At 45.9% G+C, this 23,835-nt stretch overlaps 1 protein-coding gene across 1 annotated transcript in view; it reads right to left on the bottom strand.

Annotated features, from left to right (window-relative positions):
• LOC137537062 (uncharacterized) overlaps positions 1 to 14,768 on the bottom strand; it is a 56,057-nt gene extending 41,289 nt beyond the window's left edge. Inside the window, exons 1-6 of the mRNA XM_068259208.1 lie at positions 14,681 to 14,768; positions 10,639 to 10,741; positions 10,392 to 10,520; positions 10,225 to 10,303; positions 10,006 to 10,103; positions 5,547 to 5,769 (exon numbers count right to left, since the gene is read on the bottom strand). Coding sequence (XP_068115309.1) covers positions 5,547 to 5,769; positions 10,006 to 10,103; positions 10,225 to 10,303; positions 10,392 to 10,520; positions 10,639 to 10,734 — 625 coding nt within the window. The 5' untranslated portion in view covers positions 10,735 to 10,741; positions 14,681 to 14,768. The remainder of the gene's footprint in view (positions 1 to 5,546; positions 5,770 to 10,005; positions 10,104 to 10,224; positions 10,304 to 10,391; positions 10,521 to 10,638; positions 10,742 to 14,680) is intronic.
• Between the last annotated feature and the right edge of the window lie 9,067 nt (positions 14,769 to 23,835).

Below are 23,835 nucleotides of genomic sequence, written 5' to 3'. Positions count from 1 at the left end.
GGTCTGGAAGTCAGGCCACGTATTGCAGGCAGCAGTCATTATGCTGGTCTGGCAGTCAGGCCATGTATTGCAGGTAGCAGTCATGTATGTTGGTCTGGCAGGCAGGCTATGTATTGCAGGCAGCAGTCATGTATGTTGGTCTGGCAGTCAGGCCACGTATTGCAGGCAGCAGTCATTATGCTGGTCTGGCAGTCAGGCCATGTATTGCAGGTAGCAGTCATGTATGTTGGTCTGGCAGGCAGGCTATGTATTGCAGGCAGCAGTCATGTATGTTGGTCTGGCAGTCAGGCATTGTATTGCAGGCCAGTCATGTATGCTGGTCTGGCAGTCAGGCTATGTATTGCAGGCAGTAGTCATATATGTTGGTCTGGCAAGCAGGCTATGTATTGCAGACAGCAGTCAAGTATGTTGGTCTGGCAGTCGGGCTATGTATTGCAGGCAGCAGTCATGTATATTGATCTGGTAGTCAGGTTATGTATTGCAGGCAGCAGTTCTGTATGGTGGTCTGTCAGTTAGGCCATGTATAGCAGCATTCATGTATGTTGGTCTGGAAATGAGGCTATGTATTTCAGGCAGAAGTCATGCACGTTGGTCTGGCAGTCAGGCTATGTATTGCAGGCAGCAATCGTGTATGTTGGTCTGGCAGTCAGGCCATGTATTGCAGGCAGCAGTCATGTATGTTGGTCTAGCAGGCAGCAGTCATGTATGTTGGTCTGGCAGTCAGGCCATGTATTGCAGGCAGTAGTCATATGTTGGTCTGGCAGTTTGGCTATGTATTGCAGACAGCAGTTATGTATGTTGGTGTGGCAGGCAGGCTATGTATTGCAGGCAGCACTCATGTATGTTGGTCTGGCAGTCAGGCTATGTATTGCAGGCAGCAATCATGCATATAGGTCTGGCAAGCAGGCTATGTATTGCAGGCAGCAGTCATGTATATTGATCTGGTAGTCAGGCTATGTATTGCAGGCAGCAGCCATGTACGTTGGTCTGGCAGTTAGGCCATGTATTGCAGGCAGCAGTCATGCATGTTGGTCTGGCAGTCAGGCTATGTATTGCAGGCAGCAATCATGCATATAGGTCTGGCAAGCAGGCTATGTATTGCAGGCAGCAGTCATGTATATTGATCTGGTAGTCAGGCTATGTATTGCAGGCAGCAGCCATGTACGTTGGTCAGGCAGTTAGGCTACAGTATGTATTGCAGGCAGCAGTTGTGTATGTTGGTCTGGCAGTCAGGCCATGTATTGCAGGCAGCAGTCATGTATGTTGGTCTAGCAGTCAGGCATTGTATTGCAGGCCACAGTCATGTATGCTGGTCTGGCAGGTAGGCTATGTATTGCAGGCAGTAGTCATATATGTTGGTCTGGCAGCCAGGCTATGTATTGCAGGCAGCAGTCATGTATGTTGGTCTAGCAGGCAGCAGTCATGTATGTTGGTCTGGCAGTCAGGCCATGTATTGCAGGCAGTAGTCATATGTTGGTCTGGCAGTTTGGCTATGTATTGCAGACAGCAGTTATGTATGTTGGTGTGGCAGGCAGGCTATGTATTGCAGGCAGCACTCATGTATGTTGGTCTGGCAGGCAGGCCATGTATTGCAGGCAGCAGTCATGCATGTTGGTCTGGCAGTCAGGCTATGTATTGCAGGCAGCAATCATGCATATAGGTCTGGCAAGCAGGCTATGTATTGCAGGCAGCAGTCATGTATATTGATCTGGTAGTCAGGCTATGTATTGCAGGCAGCAGCCATGTACGTTGGTCTGGCAGTTAGGCTACAGTATGTATTGCAGGCAGCAATTGTGTATGTTGGTCTGGCAGTCAGGCCATGTATTGCAGGCAGCAGTCATGTATGTTTGTCTAGCAGTCAGGCATTGTATTGCAGGCCAGTCATGTATGCTGGTCTGGCAGTCAGGCTATGTATTGCAGGCAGCAATCGTGATTGTTGGTCTGGCAGTCAGGCCATGTATTGCAGGCAGCAGTCATGTATGTTGGTCTAGCAGGCAGCAGTCATGTATGTTGGTCTGGCAGTCAGGCCATGTATTTGCAGGCAGTAGTCATATGTTGGTCTGGCAGTTTGGCTATGTATTGCAGACAGCAGTTATGTATGTTGGTGTGGCAGGCAGGCTATGTATTGCAGGCAGCACTCATGTATGTTGGTCTGGCAGGCAGGCCATGTATTGTAGGCAGCAGTCATGCATGTTGGTCTGGCAGTCAGGCTATGTATTGCAGGCAGCAATCATGCATATAGGTCTGGCAAGCAGGCTATGTATTGTAGGCAGCAGTCATGTATATTGATCTGGTAGTCAGGCTATGTATTGCAGGCAGCAGCCATGTACGTTGGTCTGGCAGTTAGGCTACAGTATGTATTGCAGGCAGCAATTGTGTATGTTGGTCTAGCAGTCAGGCTATGTATTGCAGGCAGCAGTCATGTATGTTGGTCTAGCAGGCAGCAGTCATGTATGTTGGTCTGGCAGTCAGGCCATGTATTGCAGGCAGTAGTCATATGTTGGTCTGGCAGTTTGGCTATGTATTGCAGACAGCAGTTATGTATGTTGGTGTGGCAGGCAGGCTATGTATTGCAGGCAGCACTCATGTATGTTGGTCTGGCAGGCAGGCCATGTATTGTAGGCAGCAGTCATGCATGTTGGTCTGGCAGTCAGGCTATGTATTGCAGGCAGCAGTCATGTATATTGTTAGGCTACAGTATGTATTGCAGGCAGCAATCATGCATATAGGTCTGGCAAGCAGGCTATGTATTGCAGGCAGCAGTCATGTATATTGTTAGGCTACAGTATGTATTGCAGGCAGCAATTGTGTATGTTGGTCTGGCAGTCAGGCCATGTATTGCAGGCAGCAGTCATGTATGTTGGTCTAGCAGTCAGGCATTGTATTGCAGGCCACAGTCATGTATGCTGGTCTGGCAGGTAGGCTATGTATTGCAGGCAGTAGTCATATATGTTGGTCTGGCAGCCAGGCTATGTATTGCAGGCAGCAGTCATGTATGTTGGTCTAGCAGGCAGCAGTCATGTATGTTGGTATGGCAGTCAGGCCATGTATTGCAGGCAGTAGTCATATGTTGGTCTGGCAGTTTGGCTATGTATTGCAGACAGCAGTTATGTATGTTGGTGTGGCAGGCAGGCTATGTATTGCAGGCAGCACTCATGTATGTTGGTCTGGCAGGCAGGCCATGTATTGCAGGCAGCAGTCATGCATGTTGGTCTGGCAGTCAGGCTATGTATTGCAGGCAGCAGTCATGTATATTGTTAGGCTACAGTATGTATTGCAGGCAGCAATCATGCATATAGGTCTGGCAAGCAGGCTATGTATTGCAGGCAGCAGTCATGTATATTGTTAGGCTACAGTATGTATTGCAGGCAGCAATTGTGTATGTTGGTCTGGCAGTCAGGCCATGTATTGCAGGCAGCAGTCATGTATGTTGGTCTAGCAGTCAGGCATTGTATTGCAGGCCACAGTCATGTATGCTGGTCTGGCAGGTAGGCTATGTATTGCAGGCAGTAGTCATATATGTTGGTCTGGCAGCCAGGCTATGTATTGCAGGCAGCAGTCATGTATGTTGGTCTAGCAGGCAGCAGTCATGTATGTTGGTATGGCAGTCAGGCCATGTATTGCAGGCAGTAGTCATATGTTGGTCTGGCAGTTTGGCTATGTATTGCAGACAGCAGTTATGTATGTTGGTGTGGCAGGCAGGCTATGTATTGCAGGCAGCACTCATGTATGTTGGTCTGGCAGGCAGGCCATGTATTGCAGGCAGCAGTCATGCATGTTGGTCTGGCAGTCAGGCTATGTATTGCAGGCAGCAGTCATGTATATTGTTAGGCTACAGTATGTATTGCAGGCAGCAATCATGCACATAGGTCTGGCAAGCAGGCTATGTATTGCAGGCAGCAGTCATGTATGTTGGTCTAGCAGGCAGCAGTCATGTATGTTGGTCTGGCAGTCAGGCCATGTATTGTAGGTAGTAGTCATATGTTGGTCTGGCAGTTCGGCTATGTATTGCAGACAGCAGTTATGTATGTTGGTCTGGCAAGCAGGCTATGTATTGCAGGCAGCAGTCATGTATGTTGGTCTGGCAAGCAGGCTATGTATTGCAGGCAGCACTCATGTATGTTGGTCTGGCAGGCAGGCCATGTATTGCAGGCAGCAGTCATGCATGTTGGTCTGGCAGTCAGGCTATGTATTGCAGGCAGCACTCATGCATATAGGTCTGGCAAGCAGGCTATGTATTGCAGGCAGCAGTCATGTATGTTGGTCTGGCAGGTAGGCTATGTATTGCAGGCAGTAGTCATGTATGTTGGTCTGGCAGGCAGGCTATGTATTGCAGGTAGCACTCATGCATATAGGTCTGGCAAGCAGGCTATGTATTGCAGGCAGCAGTCATGTATATTGATCTGGTAGTCAGGTTATGTATTGCAGGCAGCAGCCATGTACGTTGGTCTGGCAGTTAGGCTACAGTATGTATTGCAGGCAGCAATTGTGTATGTTCGTCTGGCAGTCAGGCCATGTATTGTAGGCAGCAGTCATGTACGTTGGTCTTGCAGGCAGGCCATGTATTGCAGGCCACAGTCATGTATGTTGGTCTGGCAGGTAGGCTATGTATTGCAGGCAGTAGTCATGCATGTAGGTCTGGTAGGCAGGCTATGTATTGCAGGCAGCAGTCATGTATATTGATCTGGTAGTCAGGCTATGTATTGCAGGCAGCAGTCATGCACGTTGGTCTGGCAGTTAGGCTACAGTATGTATTGCAGGCAGCAATTGTGTGTTGGTCTTGCTGTCAGGCCATGTATTGTAGGCAGCAGTTATGTATGTTGGTCTGGCAGGAAGGCTATGTATTGCAGGCAGCAGTCATGTATGCTGGTCTGGCAGGCAGGTCATGTATTGAAGGCAGCAGTCATGTATGTTGGTCTAGCAGTCAGGCCATGTATTGAAGGCAGCAGTCATGTATGTTGGTCTGGCATTAATGACATTATTAGACTCGTACTCAAGCCAAGTGTTGGCTATTGGCCATAGTATATCAATGGTGCCATTAAGTAGCAGGGTAGCAGAGAGGCAATATGTAACTGGGGACATTAGGATTAACTATCAGGAAGGACTATAGGTTTGTTGGGGAAGGTTAGGGTTAATCATCATCAGTACATTCATTAGGTTAAGTTTGGGCTTCAGGATGTAGTGTGGGTTAAAAGGAATGAAGGGGTTGAGCATTAGGAAGGGGATCGTCTAGGAATAGCCAGACAACAGGGAGAAGCAGGGAAAATCTCGCTGAAGACTCAATAGAAAAGACAGTTAGCCGCACTTCAGTAATGTTTTTTCAGATGGATGTGACATTCAAATGAATCAGTGTTTAAACAAAAAGGCTCATTGTAAGTTTCACAGTTTTACAGATATCTACAATACATATACTGTAGCCAAGTAATTCCCAGCAAGTCAGGAAAGACAGCAGTGATCAGCTACACCGGGTCTCCGTAAGGGGCAGATGCTGATAAATGATAGGCAAGAAATACTGCTCTAATATTGATGAGGGTCTGAGCCCTTACCTGTTATATGTAGAGAAGAATCTTCTTTAATAATGGACTTCCACATGTCACCCTCCTCCATAGACTGTTGATCACTCCTTACATATATCTCTTCTTCTTTAATTGCCCTCATCATGTGACCTGCCCTCATCATGTGACCTGCCTCCACAGTCTGTTGATCACTCCCCACATACATCTCTTCTTTTAGTTTAACATCAAGGTTCAAATCAATCTGTTCTTCATCCTAAGACCAGGAATTACAGCAGTGTCCTCAACACATGCCTACTTATCAAGTGAGACTATGTAATAAAATGCAACTGTAAAATATTTTCTAATCTACAGATGCTCCTTAAAGGGATTTTGAGCACCTCTCATGGGCATGCCTTTAAGCCAGACGACTTCCAACAAAGTCGTGCTATGACCCCTCTGGAGGAGCCTCTTGCAATGGCCATGCGTGTCACTTCCTCTTCCTGCTTCATTCAGTGATGCACTTCTCTAACAGAGAAGACAGGGGTGACCCAGAAGTTATAACATAGCCAAGATGGCAGCAGGGCTGTGGAGTCGGTCCAAAAATCCACCGACTCCGACTCCTCAGTTTAGGATTCCACCGACTCCGACTCCACGACTCCGACTCCTCTAATTTGCATATTACAATTTTGTTGATTAAAAGTATGTAACATGAAATTCGTCTCTTAACTGCCAACGCTTAGGAATTTTACAAGACAACTGAAGTGAGAAGGATATGTAGACTACTATATTTATTCCCTTTAGACTAAAACTAGTCTTTGGTAAGAGTACTTGTAAAAGGTACAAACCGGAACAAAGAACATCTATCAGGCCCTAGGCAATGTAAGTGTGGGTACATGTAAGAATGATGTGCAGGTACTCTGCAGGGGAATGAGGAGATTGTAAACAGACAACACCTCTGTGTTCAATGTGCACAGCATTCTCAGTGGATTCCCTGCAGCTCTGTAGGGAGTGCATATGTAGAGTATAGTACTACTGTGTAACAAAGTAAACCTGAGACAGATGAAATTAAAGTTTTATACATACCCGGGGCTTCCTCCAGCCGCCTTCAGGATAATCAGTCCCTCGTTGTCCTCCTCCACCACCTGGATCTTCTGCTATGAGTCCAGGTACTTGAGCCAGTCAGGCGTAGTGCGCATGCACACACTCCGCCGCCAGGAGCATACTACACCTGTGCAGCACTATTGCGCAGGTTCAGAATGTTCCTGGCTGTGGGAGCGGCATGCGGCCGGACAGCGCTGACTGGCTGAATTATCAGGACTCATAGCAGAAGATCCGGGTGGTGGAGGACAGTGAGGGACTGATTAGCCTGAAGAGGGCTGGAGAAAGCCCCAGGTATGTATAAAACTTTACTTTTCATCAGTCTCAGTTACCCTTTACTTTGTAGTCACCAAACCAAATTTTAATAACATATCAAATTATTTTATTTCATCAGCAAAGGGAGTGCATACATTTGCATAAATCAGCATCAATGCAGAATTATTTCCATCTCATTGACCATCTCTATTAGTGACATAGCTACACATCAGGCTTTATTCTTACAGCATAGATGTTATTTAAGGTGGCCATACACTGGTCGATGTGCCATTAGATCGTCCAGCTGACAGATCCCTATCTGATCGAATCTGATCAGAGAGGGATCGTATGGCTGCCTTTACTGCAAACAGATTGTGAATCGATTTCAGCCTGAAACCGATTCACCATCTGCTGAGCTGCTCCTGCCGCCTGTCCCCCCCCCCGTATACATTACCTGATGCTGGCTCCCGGGCATCTTCTCCGCATTGCACGGCTCTGTTCCGGCTCCATTACGGCGCTTCCTGTGTTACTCCGTGACCAGGAAGTTCAAATAGAGCGCCCTCTATTTGAACTTCCTGGTCACTGCAGTGACACAGGAAGCGCCGGGATGGATGGAGCCGGAACAGAGCCGTGCAGCGTGGGGAAGACGCCCGGGAGCCAGCCTCAGGTAATGTATACTTGATCGGATCGGCCGCCGCTAGCGACGCGCACTTTACCCGCGGGCGATCGAGGGTAATTTCCCGCACGGCGCGATCGACGGACCGATCCGATTTCGGGAGGAAATCGGATCGGCGGCTGCGTTTACCGCAAACGATTGGCAGCAGATTCGATCCCAGGATCGAATCTGCTGTCGAAAGGGCCGGGAATCGAGCCAGTGTATGGCCTGCTTTAGTGTATATAAGAGATTCCTGTGTACACATCATATATACAGTCACAATCAGATATGTATATCTGACCTTAAAAATACGGGGACTGCTTTATTGAAGCAGCACAAGTAACTAATTTTGATTGGTTTATTTCATTTTTGTGGACTAAGCACAGCTATTACTGTATATGTACTGTATATATACATTATTTTTCATGACTATTATCTGAGAAATAGAACATTTTATCATATTTTCTATTTTAATTACAGTTACAAATTCATTAGGAGTCGGAGTCGGTGCATTTTTTCCCGACTCCGACTCCAGGCACCCAAAATTGCCCGACTCCACGACTCCGACTCCGACTCCACAGCCCTGGATGGCAGCCACGATTTTTAAATTGAACGAAAACTATTTGGTGTAAAATGGCGATTCAGGCATCAAATGAAAGAGGAGAGCAGGCTACAGAAAGGTATGCATCTTTAAGTACTTTGCAGTACTGGTCGGAGTCTTAAAGGCATACCTATGAGAGGTGCTTGGAGTCCCTTTAAACTGCGCTCACATGTATCCAATATCAGGTTCTCCAATATGCACTTTGTCGTGCATGTCCAGCACCGTCATGCTCCCGTGGCTGGAAGCATTGTTTGCTTGCGCAGTACTACTGAGCAGGTGCAGAACGATCCCAGGGATGGGAGTGTGAAGGGGAAGCGAGCCCGTCCGGGGTACGCATGCGCGGCGAAGCGTGACTCACCCAGGCTTTCGGCACTATTGCAGGTGACAAGAGCCACCCGGGGACACAACGAGGGACTTAGTGGCCTCAATGGGACTTAAAGAGAAACCTTTATACCCCCTTTCCCATGAGAAATCTTTTCCTTTTCACAAGCGGATCATCAGGGGGCTCTGTATGGCTGATATTGTGGTGAAACCCCTCCCACAGTGTGATGTCAGGACCACGGTTCTGCCATCACACTGTGGGAAATAACAGCTGTTTCCAACTGCCAAAAAACGCAAGCAGCATCTTCCACTGACATCACCTGCCAGCAGTAAAAATGTCACCATATGATAAATGTCAAAATGTAAATCAGGGAGAGGAAAGATTTTACAATGGACAAACACTGACTAAATCATTTATACAGTTATTGTAAAAATTAAGCACTTTATTACATTATTTTCACTGAAGTTCCTTTTTAACCCTTTGGGGACTGGATGCCTTACCCCCCCTTAAGGACCAAGCTATTTTACATGCGGGGGGACGACATTTGGGAGGGTCAGGCAGCCGGATCCCCAGTATGGCTAGATAGGTATGGTGTCCCCAGTGTAGGCAGGAGTGCCCCATTTTGCTAGCAGCATTTACTCACCTCCCAGGTTCCAGCGATGAGCAGCTCGAGCCCCCTCCGCTCTCTCGCTGGTAACCTCGATCGCACTCCTGTTAAGTTCCGGGTCGCGGCTTGATGTCGTCATCAAGCCGGGACCCGACACTTACGTCAGAGTGAGCGGGGATGTCGCCCAGAGCGTCAGGAGGCTGAGTGGATCCTCTTCTTCCCCTCCTACCGCCACTGCTGTAATAGTGATCACTACGATCCGCCGGCGATTGTAGTGATTACGTGATCAGGAGCCAATTGCCATGGCTCCTGATCACTGAGGGGAGATGTCCGCTGTCATATGACAGCTTAATCCCCCATCTCGGGTGCACACGATCGTGTCGGAAGCGGAAATGGCAGGCTGCGTAAATCCTACACCGCATCAGGCTTGGACAGCCACAAGTGCAGCGTAGGATTTACAGTATGCGGTCCGGAGAAGGTTAAGGAAGCCCAGGTAAATATGGTACCTAATATGGCTTTCATCTCAGGTACACTTTAAAAGGGTGAGTGTCTGTAATACTTGGATATGAGGTGATGGTACCAACTTTCAGGCCACTCTGAAATGAAGAGCACGTGGTACAATTGATATACAGTATTACACAATGTATTTTTTTCTTTGCTTTCTTTTCTGTTTAAAACCTTTTGAGGATAACCACAAAGGAAGAAATATATTTGGAGAACCTGATATTTGATACATGTGAGTGCAGTTTAAGGAGTATCTGTGGACTGGTTTGTACTACATGGTTGGTGGACCGCGATCCATGGACTTGTACATACAGTATATAGGTCTAAATTTTTTGCACATATTTTGTATTATTGTTTTCATATTTCTGATACTACTATTTAGTATATTTTCTATTGGTTTTAGAGCGCACTTTCATTGTCAATATATATTTAAAATATTTTCTTAGTTTGGCTTTCAACTGTACCTACCTGATAATGGTGGGTGATGGTGTGATCCTCCTGTGGACATTCCTGGGAATAAAGAGGACCTGTACGTCTCTCTGGTTGGTTTCTGTGACTGGGTTCATCTGTAAGAAACACGCACTGACTAAATACATTGTCTCTGTGTGATTAGCAGATGATGGGGGAGATCTAGGTGGATCCTCTTTACTGCTCTCTCCTTTACAAGAAATAAAAGTCTGCTCTTACCCGGTGAGGTGAGGGGCGGCTGATTCTCCATCATGGTGTCCTTGTAGAGGTCCTCGTGTCCATCTATATATTTCCACTCCTGCATGAAGAAATAGACATCCTGACACCTTACAGGAACCTGACACACGCATACAGTCACTATCCAGACACATCCCAGCAGTGCTCACCTTGCCCATCAGCAGCTGAGTTATCTTGTTAGTGACTTGCAGAATCTTCTTGTCTCTCTCAAGTGTCCAGGAGAGGCATGGGGGAACCGTGATGGTCACCTGACCCCCAAACTTCACAAGAGGAATATTCTACATTGAAAAAAGCAACAATGTCATACCACACGCCCAGAATTCTCCGGTCAGGCCTGTTTTTTTTATGTACAGTAACAAATATGATGTCATGTGATCCTCCCACAATCCTTTTCACCTCTCCAGTTAGCAGACAGATGATCTCCAGGGTAAGGTTTAATATCCTCTCAGTCACGTGACTCTGTCTCTTGTCCATATTCCATAAGGTGATCATGTAATCTCTAAAGAGAGAGAAAGATACTAAACTGGTGATTATCAGCCCTATGGGAGATTAGAATAGTATAGGATATTTCACAGCACAGAAACAAGTTAGACCTACGTGAATGTATAATGATAAGAGTGTATAATTGTAGTGAGACATTTGCTCTAGTAAATCTGTTCCTGCAGGAAATGATAAATCAAAGAGAGGACCTGCTTATGATGTCATCTGTAGGGATAGTCAATGAGATGCAAATCATTAATAAGTTGGTGCAGGATTATGCAAATGTTGTAAGCAAATGTATGCAGCTTGAAAATGGACCAATCAAATTTTAGCTCAGCAGGACTTGATTTGTCCATTTTCAAGCTGCAGAAATGTGCTAATGCTGCATCAACTCAAAATGATTTGCATCTCATTGACCATCCCTAGTCCTAGCCTCCTCCTTCAGCTGGTCACATCCTGTGGGAGTTTCCCACTCTTCAGAGCTCCCACCCTGTGGGAGTGGCCACTAATCCACACACATTTCTCTTTTACACAGGGCAATTCTACAGATGCCTGAGAGTGAAGGTGCAGCTCATGCCCCTCTCTGAGTGCCCCCCTCTGCTCCCCATCTATCTATGCAGAGTTGCAAGCCGAACACAAATAAGGTTACTAACCTGCCTCTCGGCATCCCATTGACTCTCCCTTCAGCTGCGCGTCCAGCCTCCCATCATGGCTACAGCGGCATCTCTTGTCCTTGTCACACGCCAGTATGTGCTGTCGGCTCACGTGCAGAATGAAACACTGCAGCCATAGACAGGACACTGGATCCGTGGCTGAAGGGGGAGTCGGTGGAATGCCAAGAGCCGGGTGAGTAACCTCTCATTTATGTTCCACTCGCAACTTTGCTTAGGAAGAGGCATAACTAATATGTATACAGAGGAAAACTGCAGAAATCTAGGGGTACATCTGCTACCTTTACTGTGGGGGTTGGGGGCTACTTAACATGGGCAGCACATCTAGCTACCTAATACTTGGGGGGGGGGCACATCTACTACCTATACTATGGAGGCAACTTACCACTGAGGGCACAACTGGCTGCCTATACTAGGGGGAAGGGCACATACGATACCTAAACTGGGGCCTACCTAATACTGGGGGCTCATCTGACTCTCTATGCTGGGAGGGCAGCACATCTGCAACCCCAGTATTGGGTAACCGGAGTTCCCTAGACTCAGGTACACCTCTGGCTACCTAATACTGGTGGGGGCACCTCTAGCTACTGTTTACATAATACAGGGTGGGCCTGGCAGCACACTTGCAGTTAGGTGACGGTTTGTAGGTTCATAGAAAGTGAAATCCAGGTTTCCAGAATGTCTGGCCTACAGGTTCTGGTGACATCAATCTGGGCCTGTCAGTTTGGTGAGTCATTAATTTTCCAAGCAAGACTCCTCAGTAGGCTGGATAGGGTACAGGTTAAGGGCCTACCTCAGACACAGGAGACCAGGGTTTGAATCTCGGCTCTTCCTATTCAGTAAGCCAGAACCTATTCAGTAAGGAGTCATTGGGCAAGACTATAACACTGGATTATTTGTATCTCCCTGATTTACATAACTACTCATAGAACATTGTATCATTTTATTCCTTTAATTACAGTTTAACTTTATTAGGAGTCGGAGCGTTTTTGTTCGACTCTGAGAAGCCAAAAATTGCTCTGACTCTGTTTCCACAGCCCTGCTATTGAGCTTAGTGGCTGTAGCTCTCACGTGCTTTGCATCCCACAAGAGAAACGCGCTTTACAAATGTTGGCATATTATAATTATTAACCTCCCTGCCGTTCTAATTATTTCCTGTGAACGGCTGCCGGAGGGGTTATTTTTCTTTGCTATTTTTTTTTCAGCACGTAGCTAGCCTAGCGCTAGCTACGTGCTCCCCCCCCCCCCTTCGCTATCCCTCCCACCCCTCCGGCGCAAATACCCAACAGGCAATTCCGTTCTGAACGGGATTTCCTGTATGGGCTTCCCCCATGGCGTCAATCGGACTGACGTCATTGACGTCAGACGGAGTCCCGATCCACCCCTCAGCGCTGCCTGACACTGAAAGTAAATTTCATCTCACACTAATGCTTTCTTTAAAGGATACCTTAGCCCTTTTAAAAATGGGGGGTGGAGCAGGCATGTGTAGGAGCTCTCCTAATGCCCATCATTCCCTTTGCTCTCCTCCATCCCCCCTCCATCAAGGCCACAACTACGTAGTTGTGGCGTAGTGCGCATGCACAGAGTGCCCCTGGCCACAGGCGCTCAATCAAGGAGGTGATTCCCCAGGCAGCGAGTGCGCACCAACCCTCCTGTGCCGGAAATAACTTCAGGGGGACATTAGGCCTTAACGGAGGGGGGCGGAGGAGAGCAGGTGGAAATCATGGCCATGAGCAGAGCTCCTACACATGCCTGCTCCCGCTGTTTTTGAATTTTTACAAGAGCTAAGGTATCCTTTAAGGCACTAGACTACTTTAGGGGATCCAGCAGGAAACCTCATAGGGAAATTATGCTAATGTGATTGGGTGGACGGCACCCTCTCGAGCTGCTAGGTTTCAGATTATAGTAAACCACGCCCACACTATTCTGCCAATCACAACGCTTTGTGCTGCAAAGGCTGCTGTGATTGGAGATCTGTTCCCTATGAGGTTTCCTGCTGGGTCCCCTAAAGTAGACTAGCGCCTCCTTTAACCTCCTTGGCGGTATGGACGAGCTCAGCTCGTCCATGACCGCCGGAGGGTGCCGCTCAGGCCCCGCTGGGCCAATTTTCACAATTTTTTTTATAACACGCAGCAAGCACTTTGCTTGCTGCATGTTGGTCCCGATCGCCGCCGCCGATGGGCCACATAACCGCCGCCCCACCCGCTGAGACCCCTGCGCAGCCTGGCCAATCAGTGCCAGGCAGCGCTGAGTAGTGGATCGGGACTCCGTCTGACATCACGACGTCAATAATGTCATCGCGATCATCGTCATGGCGACGGGAGAAGCCCTTAAGGAAATCCCATTCAGAACGGGATTTCCTTACGTGGGTACGCGCCGGCGGCGATCGGAAGGGTGGGAGGGACGCCGCAGGGAGGGTGGCATCATGTAGCTAGCGCTAGGCTAGCTACAGGATTAAAAAAATAATTTTTAAAAACTGCTGCGCCACCACCCTGGCGCAGGTAATAGAACACCAAGGTGGTTAATAATTACCCCCCCCCCCCCCTCTCCTTATATATACAGTTACTGCTTTTATATATACAGTATATTGCTATTACTATATGCTATTACATACAGAGGCGTAACTAAGACCCAACGGGTCCCCTGCAGAAATTCTGAGTGCCCCCCCCCCCCCCCAGGGCCTGTTCAGGGCCATTTTGGGGTGCTAGAGGGATCGCAGCATGAGGGGAAAGCCATGGCCACAGTCGGTGGGACGGTCCCCCCCCCCCCCCCCTTCCTCACCTCAAGCTCTCCCCTCTGTATAAACAGGAAGTAACATCAGACACTAGAGAGAGAAGCATCTGCGCTGGAACGCACGGAAGGTATGTTTGTCTGCCGCCGTGTCCCCTCCCCACCGAGTGAGGCCATAGCTTTCCCCTCATGCTGCGACCCCTCCAGCACCCCAAAACGGCCCTGCGTGGGCCCCAGGGCAGGTCCCCCCGTCGGCGCAGAAGCTGCAGCCCCTATTGTTACACCCATGATTATATATGACTATTTACATACTTGCCAATGTCTGTACAAATCTCCCCACTGTAATTTATCCTACAACCTAAGCAATGTCCAGCCAGTATATATTTGATATTTTGTTAGTAAGTTATTATTAAAGCAGGTCAGCCTACAAATAAATGCTGTTTAGATAACATGAGAAAACTAGATGTGCTCTGTGCAGCTGAGTATGGTGGGGAGCGAAGGGAGGGTTACTAGAAGTAAATATATCAAAATGCTAATGTCAAATAATCTCTTATTACCTTCTCTGCAATAACTCTACCAAGGTCTCCTCGCTACTTCCGGCCGTTTGACCACTGACTTCTTATCTCCCGTTTTGCACGCTTCACCTCTTCCTGCCAGTGTGCTTTCAACACAGGTAATTTGCACCATCTTGTGTACAGTGTGAGAACTGCAACCTGATTGAATTACTTCGGCTCTGTTTTCCCAGTATGTCACACACTCAGGTCCAGCCCTGCACACACTACTCTATTAACATTGAATACTCTGCAAGACTTGAAGCACTAAACTTAGAACGCTATCGGCTGAATAATTTTGGCGCCTCACATAGCTGCCCATGATAAATTCTGCAATTTCTGGCTATAGATGGAAATTTTGGCACCGGAGGCAGGGGCAAATCCAGGATTTTCAAGGGGGGATTCCTGATAGGTCTTTTTTGGCAAGCCGCACAGTACCACGCATGCGTTTGCCCACAAAATCCACATGATGCACAGCATTTCTCCACAAAATACACAATGCGCAGTGTTTCCCTACAAAATACACATGATGCAGTAGTGTTTCGCCAAAATATATATAATGTGGCAGTGATTAAGTAGCCAGATAACCCCCCTTTATTATGGATAACAAAATTACTCCACCCCTCTTTAGTATAGGTGACCAGATTACCCCCATTTATCACACAGGTAGCCAGATGAGGCCCCCCTCCCCAGTTAGGATAGGTAACCGCATGATCCCCATTTATAGTATATAGCCAGATGACTCCCCGTTCAGTACATTCCCCCTTGTATTTCACCAGATCTCCCTTGTATATATAGCCAGTGTATATAGTCAGATCCCCTGTATATATAGCCAGAGATACCCACTGTATGTAGCCAGATGCCTCCCCCTGCATATAGCCAGTGTATATAGCCAGTGTATATAGCCAGATCCCCCTGCATACAGCCAATGTATATAGCCAGATCCCCCTGCATACAGCCAATGTATATAGCCAGTGTGTATAGCCAGATCCCCCTGCATATAGCCAGTGTATATAGCCAGATCCCCCTGCATATAGGCAGTGTATATAGCCAGATCCCCCTGCATATAGCCAGTGTATATAGTCAGATCCCCCCCGTGTATATATAGCCAGATGAACTCCCCCTCTCTCCTTCTCTCCCTCTCACATATGGTGGATCATGGATTGGCTGGCTGGCTTCCAAACATCCCCCCCCCCCCCACCTTGCCTCTCAGTGAGCCCTGGCTGTACTTGCCTTATCCAGACTCCAGCTCATCCAGCAGCAGTACTTCTCTTTCCGTGGACGCATACTCTGAATGCCAATGGCCTTCAGGGGGAGGAGCACGGCCTCTGCGGCTGGATGGCGTGGTGACGTCATGTTAGAGCCAGGATGAAAGTTAGCCAACTAGCCATGGAGACCTGGGACGCCATTACCACAGCCGAGAAAGGTAATGTATCTCTGCGCCGCCCCCCTAGTACCCCCGCTCTCATACCGCCAGAGACCCCCCCCCCCAGGGGCGTAACTAGAAATCACTGGGTCCCCCTGCGAAAATGAGGATGGGGCCCTCCCCATAGGCACCAAATAATCGTAATGGGGCAGCGTTTCACTAGAAAATAATCCTAATGCAGCAATGTTTCACTAGAAAATAATCCTAATTCAGCAATGTTTCACCAGAAATGAATCGTAAAATGGGAAGCATTTAACCATAAAATGATCGCAAAGTGGGCAGCATTTCACCAGAAAATGATCGTAAAGTGGGCAGCATTTCACCAGAAAATAATCGTAATGTGGGCAGCAGTCACCAGAAAATAATCGTAATGTGGGCAGCAGTCACCAGAAAATAATCGTAATGTGGGCAGCAGCCATCAGTAAATAATCGTAATGTGGGCAGCAGCCATCAGTAAATAATCGTAATGTGGGCAGCAGCCATCAGTAAATAATCGTAATGTGGGCAGGAGTCACCAGAAAATAATCGTAAAGTGGGCAGCAGTCACCAGAAAATAATCGTAAAGTGGGCAGCAGTCACCAGAAAATCACAATGTGGGCAGCAGGCACCAGAAAATCGTAATGTGGGCAGCAGGCACCAGAAAATCGTAATGTGGGCAGCAGTCACCAGAAAATAATTGTAATGTGGGCAGCAGCCAGCAGTCATCAGAAAATAATTGAAATGTGGGCAGGAGTCACCAGAAAATAATTGAAATGTGGGCAGGATTCACCAGAAAATAATCGTAAAGTGGGCAGCAGTCACCAGAAAAAAAAAAATGTACCTATGAAAAAAAAACAAATCACTCACCGGACAGGTCCTCACAGGTTTTTTTGAAATGTCTCCGGTGAAGAGAGATGAACACAGAGCGAGTCCGAAGAGCCGATTGAAGAGACAGGGAGCCAAAAAGCCAAGACTCAGTCCAGTGTTTTCCCCAGAGCCTATCTGCTGTAGTGTTGTCTGGATCATGAACGATTCAGATTTTTGATCCGGATCTTTTTTGTGAGTCGAATCATCCGGATCATTACAATGAAAAGAATGATCCGGATGATTCGACTCACAAAAAAGATCCGGATCAAAGATCTGAATTGTTCATGATCCGGACAACACTACTGCCCAGCTGATAGGCTCTGGGGAAAACACTGGACTGAGTCTTGGCTGTTCAGCTCTCTGTCTCTTCAATGGGCTCTTCTGACTCACGGCTCTCTTCACCCGAGACATTTCAAAAACCTGGGAGGAACTGTCCGAGGAAAAGAGGACATCTGGTCAGCAGTTGCATCCCCAGCGCACACACATGAGCAGGTGGCAGCTGCGCTATAACATCCGTGGCTGCCACTGCTCAGATTCAGGAGGCACTTCCGGTGTCAGTGCGAGGGGGTGGTTCCAGACACCCCCTTCCGTGCGCCAGTGGGAGGCACCCGGAAGAAATAGGGGGCAACAGAGACGTTGACTATGAAGCCACGGCTCAATGTTATGTTTTTCTACACCATTTCATGTATACTCCGGCCCCCAAGGAGTCTGAAGTATGTTGACCTTGCCCTTGACTGAAAAAAAGTTTGGGGACCCCTGCTTTAGATTGTAAGCTCGCAAGGGCAGGGTCAACCTCCTAATGTTTACTGTTTTTGTTGCAATACTTGAGACTCTGCTGTACATTTTTTGGTGGTACCCATGTTCCCCTTGTCATCTTATTGTGCCTTGTAAAGTGCTACGGAATATGCTGGCGCAATAAAAATAAAAAATAATAACCACAAAAGAGTACATCAATTCTGACATCATTTATCCCAAATTTAGTGGAATGGTTTAACCCCCCCCTGATGAGTGTACATAAGCTTCTTAAAGGGTTAGCTGAATACATTCTGGCCAGCCCGCTATTAAAGGACTGTGTTTCAAATGAAATCCATCTCTGAGTGAGATATACAATTTTGTTAGTGAAGAGAGTTTCATATACTGCGGACTATATATCTTCATCCGCATGTAAGCTGAAGTGTACCTAAGGTGACATGATGAGATAGACATATGTATGTACAGTGCCAAGCAGATAACAAGGCTGCATTCCTTTTCTTCTTTCTCTGCCTGAAAGTTAAACATTAGGTACGCAAGTGAGTGTCTGATTGGGTCAAGAGGGGTGGGACTATAGCGTAACCCTCACTGAAAAAGAATTACAGCCATAAAACTATTGCCTGGCAGTGAACAGCTTGTGAGTGCAGAGTAGAGATAAAAAAAAAGGTCAATAGTTCATTAACTTAACTCTGGAACACAGAAAGACTGTCATTTAGTGGTGCTCGGATACCCCTTTTCAAAATCCGGATCACACCAATATCCAATACGGGTCGGATATCAGAGGGACTTAAAATTCCCCCCCCCCCCCCCCAAAAAAAAAGTGGCTGTCAACATTAGGCCTAGGTTCCATACAGCGGTCGTGCAGCCCACATTGTGTCCAAAGTCCAACCACACAACTGGGACATGGCAGTTTTCAGCCAAGATACTTCCAAAAAATTACGCAGCAATTGTGTTTTGGGTTAAATATAGGTGGTATCAGTGGCCTGTGGCACCCTGGCCTGGTGATGGGAGCTGCACAAGCAATGCAGCAGCAGGTGTAATGTGTGCCAGGAGCTTGCCGGATGCGGCCCGTGGCAATTGGCACTTAGCACAAGCCACTTGCCATGTGAGACGTGGCAAGTGCCGAGTGACAGTCAGACAGCAGAGAAGACACTGGTGCACATTAACTGTCACACTGGCACTGCTCACAGCACAGCAGTTCTGTAGAAAGCTAACACAGTAGTAGTACTACTACTCTAACAACTACTAGCACTGACTGCAGTACTACAGTACTAAGTACACAATAACACAGTAATCCTATCCCCTAATCCCTAACCTATACCTAAGGCTAATAGCTGTCCAGCAGGCAGCAGCTGGCCTGGTCTGTGCACAATACACACACCAGCAGCACACACTCTGTCACACAAATGACATCAAGCTAATTAAGGATTTAACAATAGTGTAGTGATAGTGAAGGGGTTAATCACTGAACAGCTTTCGGTTTATCACTGCTAGGCCAGCAGCACTGGAGCACATATGACTGTCATACAATGACATCAATCAAGCTAATTAACGATTTAACAATAGTGTAGTGATGGTGAAGGGGTTAATCACTGAACAGCTTTAGGTTTATAACTGTGTACAGCCCTTGCTAGGCCAGCAGCACTGACGCATGTCTCTCAGTGAGCATTCAGCAAGCTAAGACGATATGTCTTTTCATGGCAGCCCTCCTTATTATGCAGGGGGGCTGGCCAGTGTTCCTTTCTGTGATTGGGTGCCAGGATTTAGGCTGGGAGCCCTCTGATTGGCTCAATGAGGTCAGGTGGGGCTGGCCAGGGTTCCCCTCTGTGATTGGTTGCTAGGGCTTCTGCTGGGAGCCCTCTGATTGGCTCCAGGACATCATCTCCTTAGTTACAGTATTTCGCGGATCCGGATATCCGCGTTATGCGCCCAAATATCCGCAGATAGCTACCCGGATTTAAAAAAAAAAAAATCAGGAACCTGAATTGGATAGCGGAAAAAAGTTTGGATATCCAGGTTACATGGATATCTGGAATCCTGATGAGCAGCACTAATGCCATTGAGCAGAGCCAAAACACTTTTTCAACATATTTAGGTTTTTAAACAAGATAAAAAATATGGTGGGATGTCTAAAAAAAAGTAATTTTTAGGAGCAGAATGATAGATACAATTGTTTATTTCATCTGTTTATTTTCACCTTGGGTTCCCCGGCACATTTTGAGCTCATATGTAATTGGGCAGCCCATTCCGTCGTGTATCATGTGAGTCTTTCCTGTCCTTGTGTCTGCCTGATTTTACCACAAAAAATTAGACAGTGAATAAAAAGTGGGACTTGTTATTGGGAGGGCAGAGCTTCCGCTTACCTAACAGGACAGCTGGGGGCTCATCCCAAAAGGACACAGTGGAGCAATGACAGATTCCAGGCACAAAAGGAAGAACACAGATCTGAGATTTTTTTTTTATTACTTCTACCTTTTTCATACAGTTAAACAACAAAGACAAAAACAAAATACCGGTAAGAACCCTTATCTTGCAGGAATAAGAATAGATAAAACAAAAAAGGGGAAACAAACAATATTTACAGTCAACAAAATACAATTTAAATTCTTCTTCCATTTATGAAACAGCAAATATTATTATTAGGACAGAAGGTCGAACTTACAAAATGTTGCCTTTAAGATTAAATGTTATTTCACATTTACTTTAAGGTGGCCGCACACCATACAATTTTTTAAAGATCTGCTCAATTTAAGAATTGCAATCATTTTTTCTGACTGATTGTAACATTTCAAAAATATGACCAATGTACCACACACACACAGACAGACAGACAGACAGACAGACACGAAACACACAACACACACACACGAAACACACACACACACACACACAGTTCCCCTAGTATGATAAAAATGATTGGAAACTGAGAAAATTGCTGGGGTGTGTATATTAATAAATCGACAATCTAACACACCATACAATCTTAAAAAAAAAAAAAAAAAAAAAAAAAAAAAAAAAAAAGAAAGAAAGAAAGAAAGAAAGAAAGAAAAAGGAAAAAAAAGGAAAATCGGATTTTTCAGTCGAATGAAAAAAAGCTTTCGTTTTTTTCGGGAGATCCGATCATAGTTATCGAAATTGCTGTAAAATCAAATCATTTTATTGTATCGTGTGTGGCCACCTTAACTCACACCTGGAAATCTACAATATTAACAAGTGATTTATAATATTTTATCGGGGTATAAAAGCCCCAGTTCTGATCCCTAGGAAGGACATGCCGAGTCAGGGGATCAGTGCGATTACACTATATACAGACAAACCTCTCTGATCTGTATCCAGTATTCCAGAAGCAGTGACTGCCACATCGGCGACATCTAGTGGTAGACTGTATCCTTTACCCCACACTCAGCATTTAAAGACAATTCTATTGCATTCATTAAAGTGGTAGTAAACGCTAAACAATAAAAATCTAAAAAAAACAAAACACAACAACAAAAAACGACTTTATTGTGATAAAGGTTATATATATATATATATATATATATATATATATATATATATATATATATATATATATATATATATATATATATATATATATATATATATATATAAAATCCTGCCTGGCACACCATGTAATTTTCACTTCAGATACTATTCCAGTGATTGATCAGATTGATACTCAGATGTGACATAATGGCCATAATTCTGGTAGGGTTATCAAACACATTACCTCATGCACGGTAATTTACCTCATGGAGGTAATGACATTTAGCAATTCTGGTAGATTTTAGTCATGTTTTACCCCATGAGGTAAATTATGAGGTAATTCATGAGGTAATTTGAATACATTTTACCGAAAATAGCTATTCTCATGGAAATTAGGGGGCATGTTAGCACAATTTACCGATCAGTTTAAAACCTGCCTGTACCTGGAGGTAAAGTCAATTTGTATGCATTTTGCAGTTTTTAGTGGGGTTCCTATTGCTGTTTTAGTGTCGTTCCTATTCAGGCTGTGTAATAGAACAGAATAGTAGAAATAAAACAAAATATTTACTGGATTTTTTTTTTAAATAAGGGATACCTATAAATATACTTTTCATAGGTTGCTAGATAATCAAATACATCTTCCCCCTAAAAAAAAAAAAAACTAAAAAAAAGACTATTTATTATTTATTTAACCTCCTTGGCGGTAATCCCGAGCTGAGCTCGGGGTATGCCGCCGGAGGTCGCCGCTCAGGCCCTGCTGGGCCGTTTTTCGTTTTGAAAAAAGCAGCACACGCAGCCGGCACTTTGCCAGCCGCGTGTGCTGACCGATCGCCGCCGCTCCGCGGCGATCCGCCGCGTGCAGCGGCGAAAGAGGGTCCCCCCAGCCGCCCGAGCCCAGCGCAGCCGGAACAAACAGTTCCGGCCGGCGCTAGGGGCTGGATCGGGCGGCTCTGACGTCAGGACGTCGACTGACATCCATGACGTCACTCCGCTCGTCGCCATGGCGACGAGGAAAGCGAAACAAGATAGGCCGCTCATTGCGGCCTATCTTGTTACTTTCGATTGCCGGAGGCGATCGAAAGTACGCTTCCGGAGCGCCCTCTAGTGGGCTTTCATGCAGCCAACTTTCAGTTGGCTGCATGAAATATTTTTTTTTTAATTTAAAAAAAAACACATTGCAGCCTCCCTGGCAAAATAAATGAACCGCCAGGGAGGTTAATGCATGCTTACCACTGAAACACCCCATGTTTTACCTTACTTTATGCATTTACCTCATGTTCGGGGAAAAAAAAAAAAAAAAAAAAAAGGAGGAGGGAAATACCTCATGAGGTACTTTACCTACAAAAAATTATTTACCTCACATAGCTACCAGAATTGAGGCCATTGAGGAAATCTAGCGTACACACGTATGCCTTTTTAGTAATTCCAATAAGGTTTCCAATTGGATATTGGTCGAAAATAAATAAATAAATAAAAAAAAAAAAAAAAAAAAAAAAAAAGACACCCACGTGGAACAATAACCAGTATTTCGATTGACATTTTCCAGCATGTCCGATCTGCTTGCAATCGAGAAAAAGAACAATTTTGCACTAGGGATTGGTCATCAGTAGGCTGTATATTTTTTTTTGCCATTTTCTGGATAGTAAATAGAATCTCTGAGTACCAGGATTTATAATGGTTTTTTTTTAATTGTTCAAGTGTAAAAAACATTTTTTACTGTACATTTTACACTGGTTATTTTTTTTGCATTTGCCAAAGAGGGGGGTATCTTAATTGTGCTGCTGAAAATATATAATTACAGTCACTGAAAGGAGGAGCCTAGTGGGGGGTGAGGAGAAGGATCACCTTAGAAAAACAAAAAACAAAGACGACAGGAGCCCAGTAGTGCAATATGTCACAATTTTCTGAAATGAATGAGTTAACAACAGTAAATATACTCACAAAGTTAGACTGCAATAGGAGGCAACCAACCACTTGAGGCAGGTGGAGAGACTCAGCCCGTCTCCAATCAGGCAATCCAGTGTTGGCTGAACGTTGGCACTCTGCAAAATTGTAGATTAGATCTGCAGGTGGCTAAGCCTCTTCAGACTAAAACGTACAAGCCACCCCCTCGAGAAAAAGGAGGGGGGGGTCAAACGTAGCACAACAGGGGTGAAGAGGCACCCAGGATGAATAAAACTTAGTTAAAAGCACAATAAAATAAAATGGTAGGAGGTGGCTTACTTCTCCAATGACACTAAGGAGGATGAGGCAACCCTGGCTATCTGGCTTGTTTGAAGTGGCACGGTTACTGTCCTGACGAAGTGGGCAAGACCCACGAAACACGTTGCCTGTGCAAATAAAAATCTTTTTGTTGTTAAATCCTTGTCAGCATCAGTGGAAAGATAAGCCATCTACCTTCTTATTTTATTCTGCTTTTAATGAAGTTTTAATCATTCTGGGCGCCTCCTCACCCTTGCTGAACTGCAGGGAGGAAATCTTAACAGGAGTCAGCAGGAATTTGTTCAGTAGTTTGAAAGCATCATCAATACACTCCTTCCTCCTGCAGTGACTGTGATTATGTCTTACCAGCAGCACAAATAAGATAACTGCATCATTGGCAAAGGCAAAAAAAATAACCTGTGTAAAACGTATACTATAAAATGTTTTCTAT

Source organism: Hyperolius riggenbachi, chromosome 10 (assembly GCF_040937935.1).
Source record: "Hyperolius riggenbachi isolate aHypRig1 chromosome 10, aHypRig1.pri, whole genome shotgun sequence".
Classification (NCBI taxonomy): domain Eukaryota; kingdom Metazoa; phylum Chordata; class Amphibia; order Anura; family Hyperoliidae; genus Hyperolius; species Hyperolius riggenbachi.
This window is presented reverse-complemented; position numbering and strand designations above follow the sequence as displayed.